Source organism: Erpetoichthys calabaricus, chromosome 8, assembly GCF_900747795.2.
Source record: "Erpetoichthys calabaricus chromosome 8, fErpCal1.3, whole genome shotgun sequence".
NCBI classification, from domain to species: domain Eukaryota; kingdom Metazoa; phylum Chordata; class Cladistia; order Polypteriformes; family Polypteridae; genus Erpetoichthys; species Erpetoichthys calabaricus.
Window position 1 is genome coordinate 101,257,517 of NC_041401.2, and position 26,350 is coordinate 101,283,866.

At 38.5% G+C, this 26,350-nt stretch overlaps 1 protein-coding gene across 1 annotated transcript in view; it reads left to right on the plus strand.

Moving 5' to 3' along the window:
* Positions 1-26,350, plus strand: part of vps37d (VPS37D subunit of ESCRT-I) — a 54,429-nt gene that overhangs the window by 7,857 nt on the left and 20,222 nt on the right. The window contains exon 2 of the mRNA XM_028807174.2: positions 16,031-16,202. Coding sequence (XP_028663007.2) covers positions 16,031-16,202 — 172 coding nt within the window. The remainder of the gene's footprint in view (positions 1-16,030; positions 16,203-26,350) is intronic.

A 26,350-nucleotide genomic window follows, 5' to 3' on the forward strand; every position in this document is an offset into this window, starting at 1 on the left:
ATGTCAAAGCAAAGGAGCCAACAACAACAAAAGGAAGCAGACCACCTCATAGGCTGCACAGGATTAACAACAGCATATACAATTTCATATAAACACTAGTCAGCAAAGTTACAGCAACACCGTAAGTAAAGCTCTTACTTACAAAATCAGAATTTCAGCATGTTCTGCAGAAGCTGGGCAGCTTGTCCTTTGTCTGGGGATTGGATCTTTCACATGAAACAATTTTGAAGCAAATATCGACATGGGCAGAATCAGAGGAGTTCTGAATGATTCGATCTTTTTGAATCTAATTGCTCTGAGTGGTGACTGAACATATTACACTACTCAAAATGCTCAGTGCAACTAGATGGTCAGTGGCAAGTCGGCATAAGTTGCTTCTGTAAGGAATTAGTTAAGTCAAAATATGGGACAAATGCTGAAGTTATTTTTTTTAATAAAATGGGACACCAAATTGGGACTCATGTATTTGTTCAAGAAAACAAAGAGCATCTATTGTGTCTAGGTCTTTCTCTGTACAGCCTAATCATTTGTGGCATATATTATACATGTGAGTGGCAATGAGCATGATTGTACTGGTCTCTCAAGTTTTTAAAGTACAGTAAACCCCCGCTAGGTCGCGGTTCAGGGTTCGCGGACTCAGTCGTTCGCAGATTTTTTCTTAGAACCTAACTATTAATTGTTAGCGGAAAGCACAAATATCCTCCACAATTTTTTATGGCTTTTTTCATGGCAATACTGTGCTGTAGAGAGAACAGGAAGCAACCGCTGAGGGAAATGCAGTTTGGGATGGTGAAAGTAGCCAATCCGAGAGCGTTATTCATTTCTTCTTTCTGATGATTGACTGCTGCTTTGTGACGCATCTCCAGCTGAGTGTCCTTGTGTTTTCCATTTTGTTATTGTTTTGTTATTTTTAAACGCACACAATGTCATCGAATCACTCTGCACCTTCTAAGGATTCTGGAACTGAGCCTAAGCGCCAGAAGAAGTTTAAAACACTCCAGGAGAAGGTTGAACTACTGGATTTGCTCTGGGAACTAAAAAGTTATGCTGCAGTAGAGTGCCACTATGGCATTAATGAAAGCACCGTATGCTACATAAAGAAGAACGAAGCAGCAATCTGGAGTACCATATCTGTAAGTTTCTGTGATAGGGCCAAAAAAGTAATGACCGTAAGGAATAAATATATCGTCAGGATGGAATCTGCTTTGGCACTGTGGATCATCGACTGCAAGAAGAACATCCCCTTGGACGGTAACATCGTCCGTGAGAAAGCACGAAAATTGTACCAGCAGTTCGCTACAGGAGACAATGTAAATACATGAGTCCCAATGTAGACAATGTAACTTCCCATCACAATGTTCCTGAAACATATAAAGAAAAGCCAGCACGAAACCCCACCAGAAGAAGATCTGTCCAAGGATACGACTTCTCCTGAAGTGCCTGAAGAAGAGGCGCCACCCGAGGAGTGTTAAATCCTGTGCATCGTACTGCACAGCTACTTCATCATCAGTATCATTCATCATTGGTGAGTACCTGTACATTTTACTGTATTTTAATTAAATTAAATTATTATGTATTTACTCTACTTATTAACAAAGAAAATGACAGTGCATACCAAAGAAATTACAGTTCATATAGAGGTAACATCGGTATTTTAAATTCTAGGACTGTGGGAGACATAACAGTACAGTACTGTAACAGTATACGGGTTTACCTTTACATTCTGTTTTTAGGTAATGCATTAATGTATTAAGCTGAGTTTGCAAAGAAATTAAAGTGCTTTGAGGGCATACTGTATTTAGGGTTTAAACTATAAAAATAGGCATTTAAAAGGCATTTTTTAACCACATCCAAAAGTCGCGTTTTTTCACAATTCGCGGGTGCTATAGGAACGTAACCCCCGCGAATTTTGGGGGTGTACTGTATTGTAAATGTCATTGTAAAACAGCACGTCTTGACTCCTGTGTGTAGCTAACACCTTAAAAGGCAAACAATACAGTAGGTGATTAAAGAATAAAAACAAAATAGTAAGGGAAGAAAAGCCAAAAAGGAGCATGTCCAACTGTGATCAGAAAACCGGCCATGAGTTTGTAACCAGAAAGTCAAAAAACATCAACGGTAAATTAAATTAAAAGAAATTGTCAAAAAATGTAATTGCTAAATGTCAAAAATTCAAACTGGAACAAAAAAGAGACGATCCTAACCAAAAGTCTATTAGAAGTATGTGAATATTTTTGTAAATTATTCCAAAGCTATTAAATTAACCCTGCTTCTCTGCCATGTTCTATAGACATTGGTGTCATATGACCAGCAATGGGCACAACAACATGGCTGGCCGTTGCCATGTTGAAACAGTCACAAAACGGCGGTGACCATAGGAAAAAGAAAACACAAATTGCTGCCATTAGAATAACAATATAATAACTGCAATAAATATTAAATATAATGCAACAGCTTGTCTTTGCATTGTTAAAATAAATTAGAGTTCCAAGATGAAATTCATGCAAACACTAAAAGAACATGCAAAAACTGTACATATCAGCTCAGGTCTGAATTTGTGGCACAAATTCAATAGGGTGGAAACCATACCAGCAGGCTTGGCATCTTGTGAATGAATCAATTAAGAAGTTTGCGTTTCTTACATTTGCTCCCCCTGATAGTCATCCACAAACTGCTTTACCAAGAAGCTAACATGGTGTGTGCTTAATAGCAGAAGGAGACCAGTAAGTATGGTGACACATGACTGGATTGAAAGATTGTCTTTAATTTAAAATGTTTGAAAGGTCTCTATAAATGTGTATTATAAAGGTAGTGATAACCATTTTTAATTCTGTTTGAAAATGTAGCCTACTTTAATTACCTTTGGTTTGCGAGGAGCTAGTTTATCCAAATCCAGTTTCATTTATGACTTCTGGTTATTTGATCTATTTTAATATATAATATATACTGCCAACCTCACTTTAATATCAATACACTTTGAACTACTCTTATTATTCAGACATATAATAATTCTCATTCTTAGCTGAGTATTTGCTGATAAATATGGGAGCAGATCGAATGTAATCAAATAAGATTCAGAAGTGGTTTCAGTAACAGGAAGGATAATTACATTCTGAATGTTAATGTCACAAGCGATGATTAGCTCTCATATATAATTATGAAAGTGAGGGCGTCTGTTCATACTTAAGGAAATTTATTTACAATCAGCCAAGAGAAAGAATATGTTTGTCTAGGGAGTCCATTTCCACATCTATGTGAATATTCACCCAGCAAGAGTATCTTCCCAAAACAAATTGCTAATTCAGGTAAATGTTGGCTAAACTAGGTCAAGAATGAGGAATATGGTTTAGGAAATCTTTAAATTAATATAAAACTCTACTTGATATGTTTTTACAATTAAAAAACACAAAAGATGTAATTTCATCTAGAAGATATGAAGATACTGTTAGTGAGAGATGTCATTTACTCTACCTTTATCATTTATAAAAACAAGTAAAACTGCCAGGCAAACACTCTACAAAGGAAACAGATATTTTATTTTGGAAAACAAATGTGGATTAGTAGCTGCAGATATACCGGTGGCATGTTTTTATACACATCACAGAGTGGTTACATTTCTTCTGCTGTACAGTTATGTCAGACATGCTCAATAAGAAGTTCAGATGCTCTTTTTCACAACCCACTTTCTGCAAGTTCCAAGCGAGCATCATTAAAAGCAGGAAACAACTAGCAGTGGCCAAAGAGATGATGACGTTTTGAGTTGGTTTCTACCTTTTCTCTGACAAACAGTAAACATGAAGGACAGAATTCACCTTATCATTGATTTTACCACAAAACTCTGAAATCTCTCTGCACTGTGGTTGTGTCTTGTTAGTTTGACTCAACTTCTCATCTGCTGGGAAAAAAATCCCACCAGTTTTCCTGATAGGCTGTTCTGCTATTTAATCCAGTTACAAATAGGAATGGGTGCTGGTTGTGCCGAGTTTTTGGATACTTTGGAGTTTACCTTGCAGTAAAAAAGTTGCATCTGTTTTTTGAGACCTCATGAGACAATTCCCTGGCACTTTGTTATTTTTTTGATTGTGTCTCATACTGATTTCAGAAACTGACGTTCACTCTATCTTCATATCCTGTGCAGTATGGGGGGCTTTTCAAGTAATGACTACATGGAGGGGCAACTTTGACTCAGGGGATGGAATAGAAAGTCTTTTTCAAGTAATGCTAAATCTGTTTAATTCTTTTGAGGCCTCCCATTCTCCACCTGCTGAGAAATGACCTTGCTGAAATTCTAAAATGTAGCTCAAGGTTAGATACAGTAGGTAGCGACATTTACTTTTGATGCTGTTTTTTTTTCCTCTTAATGCTGTTCCTCAAGTTTCCCATAAATTGTTTGCTTTTTTTGCTCCAGGCAACTTTGTTTATTACCACCATATAGCTGTTTGCCAACTGCCCTGCATGAGCAGTCAGAAGGCACCGTAGGAGTCATTTCAAGTTAAAATTTTACCCACTTCTTCAAGTGCCACTGCCCTATGCTATGCATTCCTGCATGTGCTGCATGTACAATCATCAGGAAACTGCTGAAGAATGAATTATTTGGCCATATCCAAAGTCTTCCAATGCACAGGGCTCATTGACTGCATTGTGTACCTGCATCACTGGCAACACAAACCAGTGTTTTGGGAATAATTTCAGCACAGCAGCTGAGTTATTTTCCCAATGATACAGGTACCCATAACTGATATGGAAGCCTTACACCACTGCATTTTGGTTTGGCATCACAATCAGAACATTTGGCTACTTTTACTAATGATGAGGTGGTACATTTATTTTTGTCTTGGTTAGTTCTTTCCTACCTGCCTGTGGATTTCATGGGTTTTGCCACAGCTGTACTGGCTAAAGCAAACTATCACCAAGGGTCTTCTCTTTTAGCCACAATGGCTTACAGTCTCGTTCTTGATGCACAGCCATCTTGTATGCACACAATAAGGAGGCCTTCTGGGAAGATATTTTTCATTAGGCGACTTCATATGGTTGTTAATGCCAACTATACTCTCTTGTCTCTGGACATGTTTTCATTAACTACATTAATGCTTTATTATTTTTCTCAGGCATTTATAAAATAATCCAATACGTCCAAATCTCAACAACTAGGTTTTTAATTATTTGGCTAGAGATGACTAGTTTACATGGGCTACTTAAAATGCATATACCCTGTATACTTACGTATAAGTCGGGTCTTGAAACCCGAAAAATCGATAATAAAATCAGACTCCGACTTATATGCCTGTTCAAAAAATACAACACTTATTTTTTATTTATTTTTTTACATCTTCTTGCCTCCTCCAATCTTGCACCAGTTTCTCAGACACATTGAATTTTGTTGCAGCAGTGCAGTTACCAATTTCTTTCGCCACTTCAATGACTTTTAATTTAAAACTAGCTTCATATTTTCTTCTGATCGAACGCTCCATCGTAGATAAGGGATGCTCTTACGATAAAGGTGTATGAGGGTGTGAGATACAAAAAACTCAAAACAGTGCAAACAGTCGCTTCGGAATAGTTTGGGTATTACTGTGTGGTCACGTGGGCACAATACATAGAAATAAAAAGGCTGTGTGCACTGTAGTTAGGTGGGCGTTAGCATATCATAATCTCTTGGACCAATAGCGTGAGTTTTCCGGATTCAACTTATACGAGCGACATTATAAAATACTAGAAATTATATGTTAAAATCAAGCCCAGACTTATACGCGGGAGAATTTAAACATGAGTACATACAGTACCCATTTCCATATAATTTTCACGCTCTCTTACTCTCTCACTTTCTCTCTAGATCTTTCTAGTGTGCTTTGTCACACTTTTTTTAATTTTGTGCCTCCAAAGTGCTTTAAAAGCCATACCTCTACTTTTAATACTGGTATTTCAAAGGAGGGCAATGATTGATTTCCAGATCATGGATGATAGATTATAAAATCAGTATCATCTCCCACTTACAATACATTTTAATAATAATAGTGATTATAATAATAAGGGCTGTGAACCTTTAAAATACAAAAATAACTACTAGTTGTGGAAAATACTAACTCCAATATGGGCATAATTTATTTATACCTGCCATGTGAACAATACAGTTCAATAAAACATAGCTAGTTAGTCTAAAGAGAACAGTTCCTTTTATCATTTAACATTTGTATAAATTTTAATTTGCACAAAATAACATACAGATAAATGGTACATACTAGGTAACACCCCTCTGCCATTAAGTTTTATTTTAGTTAACCATAGTAAGAGTCATGGCTAAATACCTGGTTAAAAGAAATAACACTTCTTACATGTAAACTGTTGTCTGAGAACAAAATGAAAAGTTAAATTTGATCTAATTTTCTAACTTAAATGTGCTGATACAAATGTCAGGAAGTTCTGTTTAAGCAAGCAGGCAGTGTCAAGAACATTTTCTCTTACACTACCCTATATAAAATAAAAGTGATGTGAAAAATATTTGTATAAAAATAATGCATCAAATAAATGTTTTAGCAGTGATAACCACTGCACCGAAACTGAAATAAAAAATCTTTTTTTTGTATTTTTTCCATTGTAATGTGTGATGGATTAGTATAGGACAGGGACAGGACCAATCAAGTCCATCAGAGAGAAGAAAAACCAGCACTGCCAGTAGAAATAAAAAAATCAACACACCAGTACAGGAGGAACCACCAGGGGATAGGAGGCCTTTAGGTGTATACTGAGTGTCCCAGTAGGGCAACATGAAGAACATCAGTAACAGAATGAGAGACATATAACCTTGGAAACACTGTGCTATGTTGTCCCAAAATGCTAGAGTTCAGATGATACAGCAGGTGTCAGGAATGGCTGACTGTCCCTGCAGAGACAGGGTAAGGCCACAGAAGGACATCAGCAGGTTCAGAATACATCATGGTAGACAGAGGGTAGCACAGGATGGCAATTCAGTAGATATTGGGTGATTTTTCCCTTATAAAGTAGAGTTTAGGATATCTAACAGAAGGCCAGCCATTTCTTTTCCCAGGTTGTCAGGTAGCAGCACATAATCCTTGAGTTAAAGGAGTGAGCCTATTAGGTAAGGCACCATAAAGGCTGCCTATGAGACTCAAGAAAGCTGGGGGAAGCCCAGGGGGGATTGTAGCCTAGTAGCTCTGAGGCTTTAAAGAGTCACCCCTAACTCTAGATGTGGGCTTGAGCTTAGCCAGAAGTGACGTGTAGCAGGGTATGTACTGTAAAACTGCATGAAGCCATAGGCTCAGCGAGTGTAGAGCTGTACGTGTGAAATATCACTTGCAAGTGGTTTGTAAGAAAGAAGGAATGGAAGAGATGGATAGTAAGAGACGTGAAGGATGGATGGTAAGTGAAGTGCTTAGGAAGGGCCATGAAGAGTACAGGTTTATTGTGTTCTCTTTGCTCATTTAGTTCCTTTGCATTCTCCCTTTTATCATCCCTCGCCTGTGGTTTTTTTTTTGTCGTGCATTACTTTTTAGTTAGTACTTCCTGAAGCAGATATGTAGCCTATAGATATATTTTTACTGTAAAAAAAACGATGACAGACTTGAACTGCTAATTATTGAATAAACTATCAAGGCTTCTATGAAGTTTGTTGACTTTAATTTACACTTCTAAAGTCCTGCCATGTTTAGACCAAATCAGATTATTCTATTCATAGTCATAATGCCTAAATAATGCAAAAACAGCATCGCAAATTCTAGACATTCAGACATACAGTACTTTGGTATGAGTCTGCATCTCTAAAAATAAACCAGCAGTAAAATGGTGCTTGGACTTCCCATTATTTCAACAGTAGCTTATTATGCAAGTTATAGTGAAGTGTTGCTTATTTTATATCATAACGCAAAGTCAGATACAAAAGACAAAGGAATATTTTCTCATTATGTTAGAGTGTTTTTCTCTATAGCATAGGAAAAATAAATATCTAAATTATTTCTATATGGTAAACTTTATTTAATAGCAACAAATGCATTCCTTCTCCTTCCCTATGCATGTACATACCACATGGAAGATCAGCCTCTGCCCTACTCCTGGGTTCTCACCCATATATTCGAAGATTGCACTTCATGATTGCATTGATTGGAATTCCAAAAGCTTTTGGTAAGGCAGTTCATCATCATCATCAACATACATGTCTCTGCATATGCAGTCTGCCTCAGAAATTTACTGGTAAGGACATAGGTTACACATAATATCTAAAAAAAAAACATGATCAGCAGTACCCCCTTTCTGTTTACAAGTGAATACATCCATATTACTGCAGTGTGGAACATCTAAACCTGCTGCCCTGAAGATGGCAATCTGAGTGTCCTGATCACATCTACTGATACCTCTTTAACATTTCACAGAACTTTATTTGGTTGTTTAAATAGGCTGTGACTTTGAACGTATTTGGATGGATTCTGAAATAAAGCAGCTACTCTCTGCCTAAGCCAATAGGACATTCTTTGAGTCTGGCTACTGCTGGCTGTTGCTGTGTGCCATCCACCTCAGTTCCAGTTTTCCAATACAGATTAGTAACAACTTCAATTTTCTTATGCAGAGGCTGTATTTTCCCTTTTAGAAATATAATGACTGTTTATCCTTGACAATTTGAAAAACTTTGTCAGTAATTTCTAAAATAACTGGTTTAATACAGTATGTCAACAGATCTGCTAGAAGCTAAAGAGCCTGTATTTTCCATAACTTTTTCAGGGGTATGTGTTTTGCTTCATTACTGTTATAAATGTGGGGTTGACCAGGATTTGAAACTATGTCTATTTAAATACAGAACAAATCTACATAAACATTTTCTGGTATTGTACAATTGTATAATAAAATCACCAAATGTATTATTGTTCCTTAATAGATTTTGGTGACCTTCTTTTTCCACTCTCTTAGCAGTGTTTGTCAGCATGGACTGTCAGCATGTGGTGCAAAAGGGCTACCTGGGTGGTGAGGAGAACTGGGCACCTGTAAGTTTTTACAGGATGAATAGATGTGTGTGACTTTGTGCTCATTATTAGCATGGTGTGGTTCAGTAGCATTTGATTGCAGCTTTTCTCTCCAATAACACATGCCCACCTGGGAGCGGTACAGCATCTAAATATAGAGTCATATGAAAAAGTCTGGGAACCCCTCTTAATCCTTTGGATTTTTGTTTATCATTGGCTGAGCTTTCAAAGTAGCAACTTCCTTTTAATATATGACATGCCTTATGGAAACAGTAGTATTTCAGCAGTGACATTAAGTTTATTGGATTAACAGAAAATATGCGATATGCATCATAACAAAATTAGACAGGTGCATACATTTGGGCACCCCAACAGAGACATTACATCAATACTTAGTTGAGCCTCCTTTTCCAAATATAACATCCTCTAGACGCCTCCTATAGCCTTTGATGAGTGCCTGGCTTCTGGATGGAGGTAGTTTTGACCATTCTTCCATACACAATCTCTCCAGTTCAGTTAAGTTTGATGGCTGCTGAGCATGGACAGCCTGCTTTAAATCATCCCATAGATTTTCGATGATATTCAAGTCAGGGGACTGTGACGGCCATTCCAGAACATTGTACTTCTCCCTCTGTACGAATGCCTTTGTAGATTTCGAACTGTGTTTTGGGTCATTGTCTTGTTGGAATACCCACCCCTTGCATAACTTCAACTTTGTGACTGATGCTTGAACATTATTAGAAGAATTTGTTGATATTGGGTTGAATTCATCTGACCCTCGACTTTAACAAGGGCTCTAATCTCTGAACTAGCCACACAGCCCCACAGCATGATGGAACCTCCACCAAATTTGACAGTAGGTAGCAGGTGTTTTTCTTAGAATGTGGTGTTCTTCTTCCACCATGCAAAGTGCCTTTTGTTATGACCAAATAACTCAATTTTTGTCTCATAAGTCCAAAGCACTTTGTTCCAAAATGAATCTGGTTTGTCTAAATGAGCATTTGCATACAACAAGCGATTCTGTTAGTGGCGTGAGTGCAGAAAGGGCTTCTTTCTCATCACCCTGCCATACAGATGTTCTTTGTGCAAATTGCGCTGAATTGTAGAACGATGTACAGATACACCATCTGCAGCAAGATGTTCTTGCAGGTGTTTGGAGGTGATCTGTGGGTTGTCTGTAACCATTCTCACAATCCTGCACATATGCCGCTCCTGTATTTTTCTTGGCCTGCCAGACCTGGGTTTAACAGCAACTGTGCCTGTGGCCCTCCATTTCCTGATTACATTCCTTACAGTTGAAACTGACAGTTTAAACCTCTGAGATAGCTTTTTGTAGCCTTCCCCTAAACCATGATACTGAACAATCTTTGTTTTCAGATCTTTTGAGAGTTGCTTTGAGGATCCCATGCTGTCCTTCTTCCACCTTTAATTGACCACCACAAATACCTTTTCTCATGATTGGACATACCTGTCTATGAAGTTCAAGGCTTAACAAGCTAATCCAACCAATTTGGTGTTACAAGTAATCAGTATTGAGCATTCAAATCAGCAAAATTACAAGGGTACCCACATTTTTGCACAGCCAGTTTTTCACATTTGATTTTATTTCATACTGCTTCACTAAAAATCTTTGTTTGGAAAACACCCCAGTGCTCAGATGTTCCTAGGAAATGAAAGACCACTGTTATCTTTTTTGTTGAAAGTAGAGTAAATTATTATGCAGGCTGAGAGGGGTTCCCAAACTTTTTCATATGACTGTATATAGTAGGTTTCTTAATTAGATTGTTTCCAGTGTTGATGTCTGGAGTTTTCTTTGTTCAAGGAATATCTAAGATATCTCAGACAAGTAAGCCATTTACATGGTGCACTTGTACACAGTATACATCAGATCAGCACTGTTAATGATGCCATATTATATTACATTATAAAAATAACATTCTCATACCTACTTAATCCAATTTGCATTCATGGAGAGCCAGAGTCTAAACCAGACCCACCGGCTGCATAGCAGGAAACACCGAACAAGGCACCAGAACACCTAATAACCTAAAGACACAAACATCTTCATGAGAAGCAAAAATGAGAAGAATGTGCTAACTCTGTACAGATGACATTAAGAATTTCACTGTACTCTATACACCAACTCATAATGACAGTCTAGGCCTACCGAGGACTTAGATTTCAATCCAGGATGTTAGACTATGAGGCAATAGTATTAATTGCTTTTCCAGTGTGCTGCCTTATATTATATTATACATACACCAGTAACAGCGTACGGCACGATAATGTGCAGTGAATACACTTGACTTGAGCATTCATAGTTTTCATACTCTTTCTTTGTACCTTTAGCATTCGTTTGCTCAGAGGTTGATGCGCTTGCTTCTTCCTGAGCAGCTCTTCTTTTCTCCACCCTAGCGACCCACTTCTTCTCTTCTTTCGTCAGCATCTTTTCGTGTTAAAACTGTGTAACAAGAATGACCAAGAGACATTGGGAAGGTTTGGGGCAGCCACCCATATAATATTTCCCAGCTGCAAAATTGATTAAATAGAACAGACATTTTCACACGACTGAGTCCAAAACAGAACTGGCTGTTGTCTTAAGATGGTGGCTTTTAAATGCATGTAGAGGATGTGATGTTATCAGGACCGGAACCGGAAGTGACGTCGTTGGTTGCCCCAGAACCAGGTGGGATTTCCTGAAAATGGTCTGCAAGGAGCTGAGAGAGAGAATCAGTGCACTTCACCTAATCACGCGTGTGTGACAACTGATTAAGTCAGTGTTTGTGTTGCAGTTACTTAGTATGTTTTCTTTCATTTTTCACTTAAGCTGGCACTTAAGTCTTCAATCTGCCTTAAGAATGATTTAAGATATGATTTAAGATATGAAGAGGTAGGGGAAGTGATGGCAAAGGTGGTAGGGATGAGAATGGCGCCTGTACACATGCGCTGCACGGCTGCTGCTGAGAGTTGATTCTACAATAAAATAAAATAAAAATAAAAAGAGGAATAACCTTGGAGGTCAATCATCACCCTGAAAGCAGACAGTAGAGATCACGTAGTATATGGGTACCAAATTTCAAGTCACAGTTGAGTTAAAATCCTGGACAGACAAACAGACAGCCACGGTAGCGTATTATATAAGAAGATTATTGCTAACCCCATTAGTTCAGAAACATTATAGACAGCAAGTGATATTATATTTTTATCTTTAAACAAATACAGTATTTGAAATAAAAGTACACTGGTAAATAAATAAATCAAATACATAAGCCACCCATTTTTGACCCTGCTTAACCAGTTATCCTCCAGCCTGGGAGCCACACATGGATTAGGGAACTCGTCCGTTGCAGGGTCAAGGCAACATAACATTCTGAAATAACTGAGTAATAAATATTGTATTATTATGAAACCTCTTGACAGAGAATATATTGTATGATAAATTTGTAGTTGTTTATCTAAGTTTATAGTAGTATTAATGTATATAATAAATTCCAGAGTTTAAAAGAAAGCAAAAATTACAATCTCATTAACCTGGGTATTTAGCTAAAAGATGCTGCAGATAGGACGGCATGGTGGTGCAGTGGTAGCGCTGCTGCCTCGCAGCGAGGAGACCAAGGTTCACATCCCAAATCCTACCTATATGGAGTCTGCATGTATCCCCTGTCCCTGCCTTTGTTTTCTTCTAGTGCTCAGATTTCCTCCCAATGTTTAAAGTCATGCAGGTTAGGGAAAATGGTGACAGTAAATTGTGTGGTTGGTGGATAGATGTGTGTGTTTGTTTGCCCTACGATGGACTGGTTGTTCATGCTTTGAGCCCTATGCTAGCTGAGATAGACATAAGCCCTCCCATGACTTTGGTTTGGATTAAGTAGGTTTGGAAATTGGCACGACATGTTGTAGCTAACTACATTAAGACTTCTTCTTCATGACTCGATTGGCTATTCTACAACTACCCATACAGTCATCATCAGTATAAGTACTAAGAGCGGGTCAGTAACAGATAGTGTAGAGTGATAGTGCAGTGTAGAGTGTAGCACCACTGTTAACATGACAAGACTGCCATGTTGGGGACTAGGAGGAGCACATTCCCATGTTTTGCAGCTTTAAACAATACAAAACTCATCCTTTGTAGGACTTTATGGTCACAGCTAGCCCTTTACTGTCTGCAGTTCTCATGATTATAATCAATATGATATGGACACTGTGGGAGGCAAATACGCTCTCTATATGTGCCCCCAAACTTTGAATTGATCTGCAAACCAATATAAAAATGGTCGGTAACTCTTTAGTTTATGTACTGCAAAATGCAGTTATTATTCGTTTACCCTTATGCAACAAGACTTTAAACAAAGGCTTTCTTTGGTGTTAATGACACATACAGTACAAAGCATTAGTAAAGTGATCAATTATCTCTGTGCTGTGTGGCGCTTGATATGCTGGTAAGAATACTTATGAACATGAATGATTCACAGGCCATACACTGAAACATGCAGCATGGAGAGAAATATGTCAGACTTAAGACACTTGAGACTGTTCCAAAGTGAAGATATTTTAGCAGGCCACATTGCACAGATAAATAACTGATGCTTTGTAAATGTGATTAAAACCAAAAGAAATCTTTTTTATTAAGGTCTAGTTATATAAGTGTAAGTGAGTAATAGCAGCATTTTTGCAGTACTAAAGTGTTACCAAATAATCCTATTAGCTCCATCTTCTGAATCAAAGTTTGCAATGCATGCTGTTAGCCTAGTGCAGCCGTGCACAAACTGTTATTGAGACAATTCAAATAGTCTTTTTTTTTAATTGTGCAAGATTTTATTATTGCCTTTTACTGCATCATTCCCTTTCTTTTTGTTTTCTTACATTTTTGCGTTGCCACTTTAAACTGTGGTCATTTTCATCAAGTTATTCCTTCATTTGTTGGTGTCTCAGAACGGACGTGTTACTGCCAAGCCTCAGACCTCAGTAATATTCTGGAAAAAAGACTTGAAACTAGCCATAACCACAACATTTAAAATCAACAAAACTATGTTGAATTTTGTATGTTAAGAAACTTCTAACCATAAGTATTATAGGTGCAAAGTAATAATGTATTGATTAATGATGAATAAATATTAAATTGACTATGACTTTTCCTTGCAATGTTTACTTAACAGCTACACAATCAATACAACAAAGTAAACTGTAAATAAAGTCTCACTTGACTGGGTAAGTTTCTTCTTACTCAAATGAAAAATGCCATAATCATGATATTCACCGCCTCCACTATATTTTTGGATGTGACAAAATAAAGGATAATTGTGGGATTTTTCAGTTCAAATGTATTTTTTCACAGTCATTGTATACATGAATTTGCCACAGGAAACTGTATTCTCAAGTAAAGAATATTTTCTCATACATTTTAAAACATTTTTCATTGTTCTCAAGAGAGTGAGTGATTCAGGCACTTAGAGTAAGATTCTATACTGGCGATACAAAATTTAAAAATATGAAGAAGTAGAAAAGCAATATCAAGCTGAACAGTTTAGACAGTGGTTCTGGGCTATTTTACTTGCTTATTAACACAGACATTCCACCCTTGCTGTGAACAGATAACTGAACCTTATCCTAGAAAAAATAGTGCCAAAAAACTGTAATAAAATGTATTACTTCTTTATGACATGAAAGGCATGTTTTCTGAAACCAAAATCTTTGCACTTCAATGTTAGATTATTAGATTGGCTAAACTTTATTAATCCAAGGGGAAATTCAGATTCAGTACATCTTAAGGCTCCTGCTGTCATGTTTGGACTGGTAAACCACATTTTAAACCACAAATTTTTTAAAATTCATACAGATACTTCACTTAAATGCAACGTTTCCCAAGGAAATCTAATTTATAGCATGATTATGAACATTATTATGCATGATTATGAAAATATCAATTTAAAAAATGCAGAGCATATCCTTTGAATAAAGAAGGACCTGCTTCCAATATTACAATGTGCACAGGTTAAAAATTTAGGCAGTGTGATGGTTTATTGTCTAATCAGGTTGGGTAAGGTTGGGGAGCATGCACTGGTAGAGCGTGTTGCTGCACTCACCACATGACAAAACAGCTCAGGATCCCAGTTGGCAACCCCCAAGGCAGACACACAGTCCCACCCTCCAGAAATAACCACCTTTCTGTCACAGCCAGGTGTTATGTGGGTGTCCCCTTGCCTGGTCCAGCTGCTTGAGTCCTCCGTAATGTGGATCCTGTGAGCTAGATCACCCCCGGGGGAATTGTGCCACATGGCCATAACTGGTAACTGATGCTCCCTCAAAATGCAGAGCAACCGCTCATTTGACACAAAGTCAAACCAGTGGTACTCGAGGAAGAGTTGTGAATGTCACTGCTGAGGTTAGTAAACATCTCAACAAGGTTGACATTCTCTCCGTTGACAGACACATAGCTGATGGCTGTGCCCAAGAGGTCATTAAAGGTCTGGATCTTGGTTTTTATCCAGGACGCTCGCAAGCTGAGACACTCGGACTACTCACTCAGTCTCTCGAGAGCCCAAGTCAGAGCCTTCATTGACTCCACGAAGATCACAGTATCATTGGCAAAGTCAAGATCAGTGAATCTTTCTTCACCAACAGATGCCCCATGCAAGCACTGAACTGAGTAGGAGAAAGAACATATCCCTGATGAACCCCAGAATCAACTGGGAAAAACTCAGGGGTTCTGCCTCCACTCTGCCTACCACTCACAGTACTAGTGTACAGACCGGTCATGTTATCCAGCAACTTTGGGGGGATCCTGCGCAGTCACAGGATGTCCCATACTGTAAAACAGCTCAATCAACTAAGTCAAATGCTTTACGAAAATTGATAAAGGCTGCAAAGAAACTCTGCTGATATTCGCGTTTTTGCTTGACTGAAGAATTAGGTAATTTGCCTGAAGCAGTGTGGGGTTCTGCTCAGTTGGGCCCCACCATCTGTGACTAGCCTGCCTGTGACTTTCGTAATATCATCCACCTTGGTCACTGTTGTTTGTTTTGAGCTGAAGTTCTGCCATTACACTATCTGCCTTGTCTTAGTTTCAGGAACTGCAGGAAGATCGAGATACCATACTACTGAGCAATCGCAGTCTTGCAGAGAAGACATTGTCTCACCAGCCAGAGTTTGATAATGGAAAGCTGAAGCTTGCTGACAAGTACCAGGAACTGGAGCAGTTAATGCAATCTTGTCGAGGAAAACAGGAGCGCCTGGGTAAGGCCGTCACTTTTCTTATTATTGCAATATACATACACAGCTTGTATAAGATTATATTCACCATGAATAACTGCAAAGACTAATGGAATTCATGTTTATCCCTGTATGTTTGGGTAGCTGTTTTAGCAGATCAAGTGCACTTATGTACATATATATATTAGTTCTGTGAGATCTGCCTGTGTCTACAGATAAATTCTGTCTATTGCCTATCATACAAGGATTTGGCATTCATATGCAAAAAAAGTGTCAGTTTGCAATTTTTGCTAATTGATGATGTGGGTCCACAATTGTGCATGGTATCTTCTAGAAATGTGCTGAAACATGAAATCAGTTCTTACTAAGATAGTAATTTCTGAAAAATTAATAATTTGGGTAACTGCCAAAACTGTTCACATTTTTGGCTATCAGTCAATGGGGAGTCCCCAAAAGTAAAGTGATACAAGCTTCAAAATAAGTGTGTAGCAAAATGTGGGAGTCTTGTTTCTCCATGTCAGCCAAAAATGAAACTCTGTGGCATGTAAAATGATCTAATAATAGGTTCAGTGGGCTCTGTTTGTGTCATATGTTTTGGTCCACGATAACAGACTGAGGGAGATGTTCTTGCCATTTTGGCATGCTGAAAAAAAAAATAAAAAAGCAGAAAAGTAACATGGTGTAATTAATAAAGAACCATAGTATGGTCATCTGCCACCATCTGAGGTTGAAAAATGGACATCTCTAGAACACACACAAAAAAGATATTGTCATTCTTTAATGAAAATGAAGAATGTTATACTGTTCAAACTGGAGAGAAGCCAATAGATGATGGTGCACACCAAAGAAAGCATAGAAGACAGCAACATGGCAGGCATTAGTTTATATATTAGGGCCACCCACATTTAGTAAGAAAGTAAGTGTTACACTCTGTCAGAGCAATGCTGTACTCATTTTCATGGTTGTGGTCGTCTGTGAATGGCAACTCAGTTTAATGCTCTTTTTGAGAACTGGAATCAACAGGAACTTGCTATATTCCACTTCTTATTTATTAACCATGTAGTGGTATTAAGCTATGGCTCAACAGTACAGCATGTGTGTGTCTGTGTGTGTGCGTGTGCATGTGTGCATGTGCATATGCAGTTTGCAAAGAGGGCTCCAAAGGAAGACGCTGGTGGTCTGTGGGTGGGGAAACTTGGTTTTGATAAGACGTTTTCTTCTTTGGAACGTTGTGGCTGCTGACATCACGTCTGCAAGATGCATTAAGCAACCGTGCAGCAACCCTGTCAGGTTTAAGGATCAGCACAATGCAGCACTTGAAGCTCATTACAGTAATGCTTAGTTCATGGTTTTGGTTCACCTTTCTTACTCAATGGTGCGTTCATTAAATGTTTTAGGTCAGTAGAGATCTGGTGGCTTTTTTCAGGCCTTTTTATTTCTATTAGATTTAATTTAATTTGAACAATTGGTCCACCCATTCTTATATGAAGTTCAAACTCTTGAATATGATATTGATATCGGATATTTGACATAATCAGAACAACCTAAGCTTTGCTTTCATCCGAGATGGCAAATTATATTTTCCGTACATTTTTATATTGTTGGGATTGACAGGGTGGCCAAGTAGTTAACAACTGCTGTCTTCTTGCTTCAGAATGATGGGCTTAGTTTCTGGCTGGTGACTGTGTGGTGTCTCCAGATTCTCACTGCATCTGCATGGGTTTTTCTGCGGTCATTCCAGTTTGCTTCTCGCATTCCAAAGTTGTGTGTTTTAGGTTACCTGACAGCTCTAATTTGGCACAATAATGAATGAGTATGGTTGTGATTAGATGGTGGTCCATTCAGGGTTGGCTCCTGGATTTAAACCAACACTAAGACGGGCATAGACCCTCCACAGTCATACAGTCTGAGCACATTTGGTAATGGTTGGAGGCATAAAGATCAGTGTTTCACCCTTGCCATTTCAGCTTTTTGCCTGCTGTTTCCACACATCTAGTGACACATCCCCACTGAGATTGCTAAGATTTTCATGTGTGATTACTTTCATATAAAACTTCACAAGTCTCCTCCTTATACTTCTTTGATCTGAGCCTATATTCTGTGATCTTCATACCTTTTACCTCCTGAATTCCTGCACACTTGTCCTGTTCCTGTTCACCCACATCTTCACTATTCAAGTCTTCTTGTTTCCTTATTTCCCTTTCACCTGTCATATCCATTCCCATTCATTTCCCACTGTTACAATACTGGAGTTGTTTTGACCCCCACTTTTGGGAAGGATAACAGTTGCATACATGGTGGTTGTCTAAGGACAAAGCATTAAGTGGACACAGCTATGCTTGTCAATGGCAATGTCATGGTATACTGTAGGAGTTACAAGACAAATGTGCACCAAGAGTGGCACAAACAAGTACAGAGATAAAAATAAAGAAGTACAATAGCAATGTTAAAGTCTGTCCTGACCTGCAGAACACTCCCACTCATCAACAAAACCAACTTGGGTGAAAATATTCTGAAGAGCTTTGGACATATGCTGCTCATGCAGCTTAGGATCTGTCATTTTAAACAACTTTTGCTTTAATATATTGAAAAACAAAATTCAACAGTCTTAGCTTCATATACCATTTTTATTACATCTGCGTTGTGGCACCCGGCTGGGGTTCATGCCTGGCCGGGATGCCCAGGAGGACCGGAGGAGGGCTTGTGCCTCCTCCAGAACACGAGGGGGCGACTGCCCTGGTTGCTTTGGGGGCCATGGGTACAGAGCTTGGAAGCTCAACCCTGTAGGGGCCCGTGGTCACCACCAAGGGGGCGCCCCGATGCCTTGGGAGCCCTGGACCTCAGCACTTCCGCCACACCCGGAAGTGCTGGGGGGAAGAGGATTGGGGACACCCGGAGGACTTCCGGGTACACAGCCAGAGCTTCCGCCACAGGAAGCACCTGGAGTCCATCCGGGGGTGTATAAAAGGGGCCGCCTCCCTCCATTCATTGGCAAGAGTCGGGTGGAAGTGGACGAAGCTCGGTGGAGAGGAGTGGAGGTGGACCAGAGACTGTGAAGGCATTGTGTTGTGTGGCCAGGACTGAAGGGGTGATTGGTGCTGTGGCACTGGGTATTGTGCACTTTAAGTACTGTAAATAATAATAATAATAATAATTCATTACATTTATATAGCGCTTTTCTCAGTACTCAAAGCGCTAATATTGTATAATAAATGTGTGTGTGGTGAAACCATCATGTCTACCTGTCTGTGTCCGGGCTGTTCCCCACAGCGTTTATAGCTCATTTGGTTATTCTGTCCACACTTTTGATGGACGGGTAGCTCCTGTAAAACAGAAGCACTCAAAAGCCGTCAGCTTTCTGTAGTCTAAGCAATTTTGACCCAGTTTATCCAAATCTGATTTGCAGATTTGTACTCAGTAAGTGCAGACTACAGTCTTCATCTTATGCATGACCTCTGACCATTTCCAGAATTGCACCAATGATAACACATGAGAATTTCCTGGTTGAAAGAACTCAACGGTAAAAATGCAATTTTCATTATTTATTAGAATAGGATAAAATATTCGTCCAAAATCTGTGCCAGCTGACAAACTTGGAAGATGACATAAACAAACGGCCACAAGTGATATATGATAATATATTTATTTACTTTCCTTTATCCTTTTGTGTGGACGGAATGACAAGGAGAAACTACAAGCATTAAGGAATACAAGTCCCTTCTCAGTGGAAAAGTGGGTCAAGTTCTCCTCTACCAAGCTCACAGTGTAAATAGATATGGTGTTTCTGATGGTGGAATAATAGTCCGGCCAGAAAAATAAAGGCGAGCTTCAAACTGTGTGGGTGACTCATTCATTTGTGTGAAAAAATCCAGCGGCATCTGCAATGCTGGTCATGAGCCTAGACAAAGTGATTTTGTGGAACATTTTCTGCAATTACGATTTTCACAACATTTTCTGCATAACATGCGTGCCAGTATAGTCAATAAAATTTCACAGCCGTAATGTTAGCTTATCATAACAAAATGGATTTGTCTGGCTCTGTGTGTGTGTTTGTGTGTGTGTACGTGCGCGTTTGTGTGTGTTACCCTACTATCTGACTTCATGCTGAGCCACTACATCAACACATACTGATGCCTGGTCTGTCTCGACTGGCCTCAGATCATGGTGGTCCCCACAGGCATGTCTGATAAAACAAGCTATAAACATTTAAACTTCACATAAACTGTAAGCCTCACCACCACCCACGGTCAAAGAAAGTATTTTAAATATGAACAGCCTAAATGAAACTAACAACTCATCCAATTTAGAATTTAGAATTGAAAATTGGAAAAGGACAAACCCACAAGAACACAGAATGAATGCACACATCACACACACTGCATGATTCAAACACAGGACTCGGGAGCAGAGCGGCAGCAGTCCTAACCACTGTGAGGTCAGGTGTTTGTTGGATGGAAAAATCACACACCTGCCTGTAAAAGAGGCATCATATCCTAAACACATTTCCAAGTAGGCGCTGTCCACTGTTGGCTTCCTTTCCTCTAAGAAGAAGGAGCTCATTTAAGATGTCTTTGGTATGCCATCAACCAGAGACAATGGTCCTCCTTAGTATAAGCTTTTCTCAGCCACATTCAGATCAGCGTAATGTCCTGTGCTCAAAGCATGCCTGATATAACATCTGCTTCCCTTTTTTAAATCTTTAACGGAGCAAATATTACTGTACTTTTTATACATAACCACTGGCTTGCACTGCATAGCCTTGATTGGAAAGACCTTAAACTGGAAGTGCAAACACACATTAAAAAAAGTGCCTTTTTTTACAGAGAATAGGCTAGATAATTGCAATTGCAGTTACTAAAGACAATAAGTATCTTTATAATAAAAACTCTGATCCAGAGGAAATGCTACTGCCAGCAAGTGATCCCTATAGGATAATGGAATACTTGTGATTCAGATCAAATGTGCCTTTTTCAGAGGAAATACTGATCAGGATCAATATGGTGCTGTAAGGGAATGTCATACTTCTGCAAAAAGAAACATTCTACTGGGGTATGCCCTATAATAACTCCTAGCAAACTACTAAACACATACAGCAATAATATGAACAAATAGTTTAAAACTCTTCCTTAGTATTTCTATTAAAAAAGTATATAAAAGGTTAATTTTATGGTGCTCTTATCTGTAAAAGTAAATTTGATAACCAAAAATAAACAGCTCAGATTTTCAAGGGTGTGCAGCGATGGCCATATACAGTCACTGTGCCCTTCTCAAGTTAAATGTGGATCAGATTATAGTTCAAATACACATTTTATGATATGCCATTGTTTGAATTGCTGCCGCAGGCCTAAATTGTTGCACACAGTCCAGGCCTTTTGAAAATCACAAAACTTTCTATGTCCTGCCTCCTTCTCTGTTAGGCTGCTTTCACTTCACTCTGTGATGGCTGCTTCCTAACTGTCCTCTGGATCGCCCTTCAAAGTGCAGTCTAGGACCTGGAAACGCACACCGGGCAGCTCTGTACATTCACCTCGAAGTTATATGTGGGCATTCTGCTATACTATTCGCACTTTGTTCCATTTCTTATATGCTCTATTAGCAGACACATCAAAATTTATACCTGGTATTGGGGTCATTGTTAACTGTTTGAAATTGTGGGCATCTTAGGAGTTTAAAAAAAAAGATCTTTTTTTGGCAGTTCTCATATCTAAAGAGCTGATCTACTCCCTTATACCAGAGATAACAGGCATGTTTCCTTTTAGTTGCTTTCTTTCCTCTTTTTTAAGACACAGCAGCATGATATTTGTGGTCTCTGTGAGCTTATGGATGATAAAATAAAACACAGATTCTCACTTGTGTGGTCCTACCACATCTGATGATGAAAAAAAATACTGAGCTTCTCTTCAGACAGAAAACACATGTGATATCAGCAGCATTCCCACCCAACACCTAGTCTGTCATTCTGTAAGATTCATGTCTGAGTCATTTTTCTTTAAAGACCTCACTCTTACAGTTCCAGTCTTTGTCAGAAGCTAACCTGTGGTGCTTCATTTACCATCATAGTCATTGGCCACCTTTTTCCTTCCTTTTCTACTCAGTTTTTAATTACTTTGAAATGAGTCATCTCTTGAAATATTCTTCTATCGCTTATGGGAAACTCTGACCTTTCTTATTTGATTCAGCGTACAAGTGAGTTCTTTTTAACACAGTCTACTTGCCCTGCACTGTATTGCCATGTTTGTTTCTTTGTAGTCTTATCATATGTCTCTGTGACGTTTGCATGTTCTCCTAATGTGTTTGTGAATTTTTCTCGCGTACTCCAGCTTTTCCCCCAAGGGCCCAAGGGTATGCACATATTAAGTTAACGAGCAATTCTAGTGGGCCCTGAGATGGACTAGGACTAGCACTGGGTTAGGCAAGTTTGAAAATGTACTCTATGTATTATGGTATGCTGTCCTCCTAGTGTTGGTCAGTGCTGTATTTTTTTGTTTTTATTTATACTTCCTGCGTTGATTTTCTATATTAAATATTATGTACTAATCTGTTTTGTTCTATAATGGTGCACACCTTGTTTACAAAAGACAAAATGCGGAAGTAGGATTTCTGGCCCTTTTATAAAATTGGTAATATTAAAAAAGTATATACTGTATCTCTCTATTATAATAAAAAAATCCTGGGACAAGACGAGACTTTTTAGCCTGGGACGAGATGCAACTTTTTCAAAGAGATACTTTCACGTCTCGCGAGACGAGACTTTGTGCCAAGAGATTTAACCACGCCCGGGGGCCAGAAATAAAAGACAAAGAGTAGATGACAAAGTAGAACGTCGTAAGGATTCAAAAACGGTGTGATAAACATGCAGACCAGGTTAGAGATAATGAAAGTTCTAAAATTTGAAAGTCTCAAAAAAATGATAGTAAAGATCACAATAGTGCGAACAAACAGAAATTATTACTCGGTGAAATAATAGAACAGCGAAAAGAGATCGAATATATTGTTCAGATTTAAACTTAAGGTCGGAGACTTGTAGATCGTCTAATTCATGTTGCCATCAAGGAAAAAAATGAATGTTTCTTTCCAATGAAGAGGCGTATCCGCGAAAATTAAAAGATTTGTTGTTTGGTGAAAGTGAAATCCACATAGGCGAGTGGAAGAGGCGTGAAGTGGCTGGCACATAGCACAGGCCGGGGGGGTTGACGAGTGAAGCGAGCAGGGGGTGAAGCCCCCTAGTGTATGTATACACACACACACACACACACACACACATGTATATATATATATATATATATATATATATATATATACATACACTGACCACTAGGGAGCACCACCAAGCCCTCAAATCCCAGACACAATCACACAAAGACAGTCCAGGGTGCAAATAATTGTTTTTTATTTACAAACAAATACAGTGGTACCTCTGGTCACGACTGTAATTCGTTCCAAAACTCTGGACGCGGCCGAACATAATTTCAGCATAAGATTGTATGTAAATGCAATTAATCTGTTCCAGACCGTACGAACTGTATGTAAATATATATTTTTTTTTTAGCACAAAAATAGTTAATTATACCATAGAATGCACAGTGTAATAGTAAACTAAATGTAAAAACATTGAATAACACTGAGAAAACCTTGAACAACAGAAAAAACTAAGAGTTCACGGTAGACCCATATGAACCGCTCCCTGTAAACTTTTTTTATGACGTTTTAAGCACAGGGAAAAAAAATTGAATGCCACTTCTCTTGCAAAACTTTTCATACCATCCTCTACTGGCTTTAAATTCCTCACCTTCGCCACTCAAAGAAGGATTTTTTTCAGCAAATCGCCATGAATCTTCCTGGCTTTCTCACATATGATCGCCTCACTTACGCTATCCCCTGCAAGTTGCTTCTCGTTCAACCACACTAGCAACAGTTTTTCCACCTCTTCCAGCACTTGAGGCTTCTGCTTGGTTAACATTGTAACTCCTTTTGCAACATCAACTGCTTTGTTAGGCCCTATATACGCAAACAAAAGAAAATGGGAAACGGAGAATGGGAAATCATTGGCGCATACGAACGCGCGTAGGGAAACTGGCTGCCAGTGTTTTTGTTCGCCACCAGAGTGTCTGGTCGTGAACAGATGCAAAATTTTGGCAAACTTTTTGATCGTAACCCAATTTGTACGTGTTCGGAAACATTCGTGACCAAAGGTTCTACTGTACCTTTTTCCAAGTCCACACCACACTCTTCAATCTACAATCTACAATAGCTCCTTCTACTCCTTCAGGAGAGCTTCACCCTCTGCCTCTGAACTCTGATTCCACTGGAGGAGGCTGGATGGCTTCCTTTTATATCTGACCTGGGAGTACTTCCTGTGCTAGGGCATAGCAGAAGCCCCCTAAAACAGGGAGTGCTTCTCCCTGCAGGACCCTCTGGTGGCACCAAAGGACCCCAACAGGGTTGTTCCTCAGGACTACAAATCCCATGGATTCCTGCAGGTGTTCATACTGGGTCCACACCAGTGAAGCAATGCCATCTATTGTACTGGGGAGGGAACTGTTCTTGATAAAGACCCCCCCAGTCCATCCATTAATCTTCCCCCCTGGACTGCGATAATAATCCAGCCCATCCCATTAGGGTTATGCCTCCTCCTGTGTTGCCCTTCCATTATGGCTTCCCGGCCATAACCCGGCAAGGATCCATAATCCATTCCCAGTTGGGATGCCAGTCCAAACACCATGGCACTATATATATATATATATATATATATATATATATATATATATATATATATATATATATATATATATATATATACAGTATATATATATATATATATATATACAGTATATATATACAGTATATATATATATATATATATATATACAGTATATATATATATATATATACAGTATATATATATATATATATATATATATATATATATATATATATATATATATATATATATATATAAATAAAATCCTAAGCCTAAAAGTGCAAAGATTTTGCACAACGATTTTATGTCACATTTTTATATGTGACCTCCTTTAAATAGGGCTTATTTTAAAACCTACATATATATGTTTGCTATTATTATTTTCAGAATTTATCGAACTTTAATGTGATGTTGTTAGATTTTCAGATTCTTATTCCGTTTTTAAATTATAAACTAAAAAATATCAAGAACTCATGTCCCACGAGACAAGACTTTGTGCCAAGAGATTTAACCACGGCCGGGGGCAGAAATAAAAGACAAAGAGTAGATGACAAACACAGCTGCTGTACAGGCTTTTAAATGTATGAAGCGCCGCATGAGATGCAGATCATGTGGCACGGCAGCAGCAGCAAGCCAGCAGCTGGGGGCGAAGCACACACACACACACATTATATATATATATATATTGTGTATATATATATATATATATATATATATATATATATATATATATATATATATATATATATATATATATATATATAAAATGTGTGTATGTATGTATGTTTGTGTGTCTCTATCTATATTATGTGTTGTGTAAAAGTGGATGTGATTTAAAGATTCATTTGATATACTATTATTTGTATCATCTTAGTCTTGCTACATCTCTGTATGTAAATTTTCCCTGTTTCCAAATTTAAATTGCCATGGTATGTGTTAGTGTGGGTGGGTGCTGGATTGCATCCTGTTCAGGATTGTTCTTTGCCTTATGCCCAGTACTGGTAGCATCCTGTGTCCCTATTGCCTAATTAGGCACATTCTCTAAATGGATGGTTGGATTGGATCAAATGCAAAATTTGCACCAAAAGAGTGAAAATTAATTTCATTGATCTATTCCTTTTTCTGGGCACTCCAGATTTGGCATAGAACCCGCCCCTGGGTCACTACATTTATCTGCAGTTTGCCCTTGGCCACTCCTATCAGTTTCTGTTGCTGATTACCATTAATTTTGTAGCAGTTATGTGATAGGAGGGCAAGGCAAACAAAAGGCTTTTTCAAAGGCTAGAAGCACAATAATTAAGTGAAGCGCCTCCATGAAGCTCTGTTTTTTATTTATCTTGCCCCTTCAATCACATAACTGCCTCATGATTAATGTTGCATGGGAACAAATACAGATGGGAAGGGCCAAGGGCAAACTGCCCATGAAGAAAGTGACTGGGGGCATCCAAATGCCAACATGAACCTGCTTTTT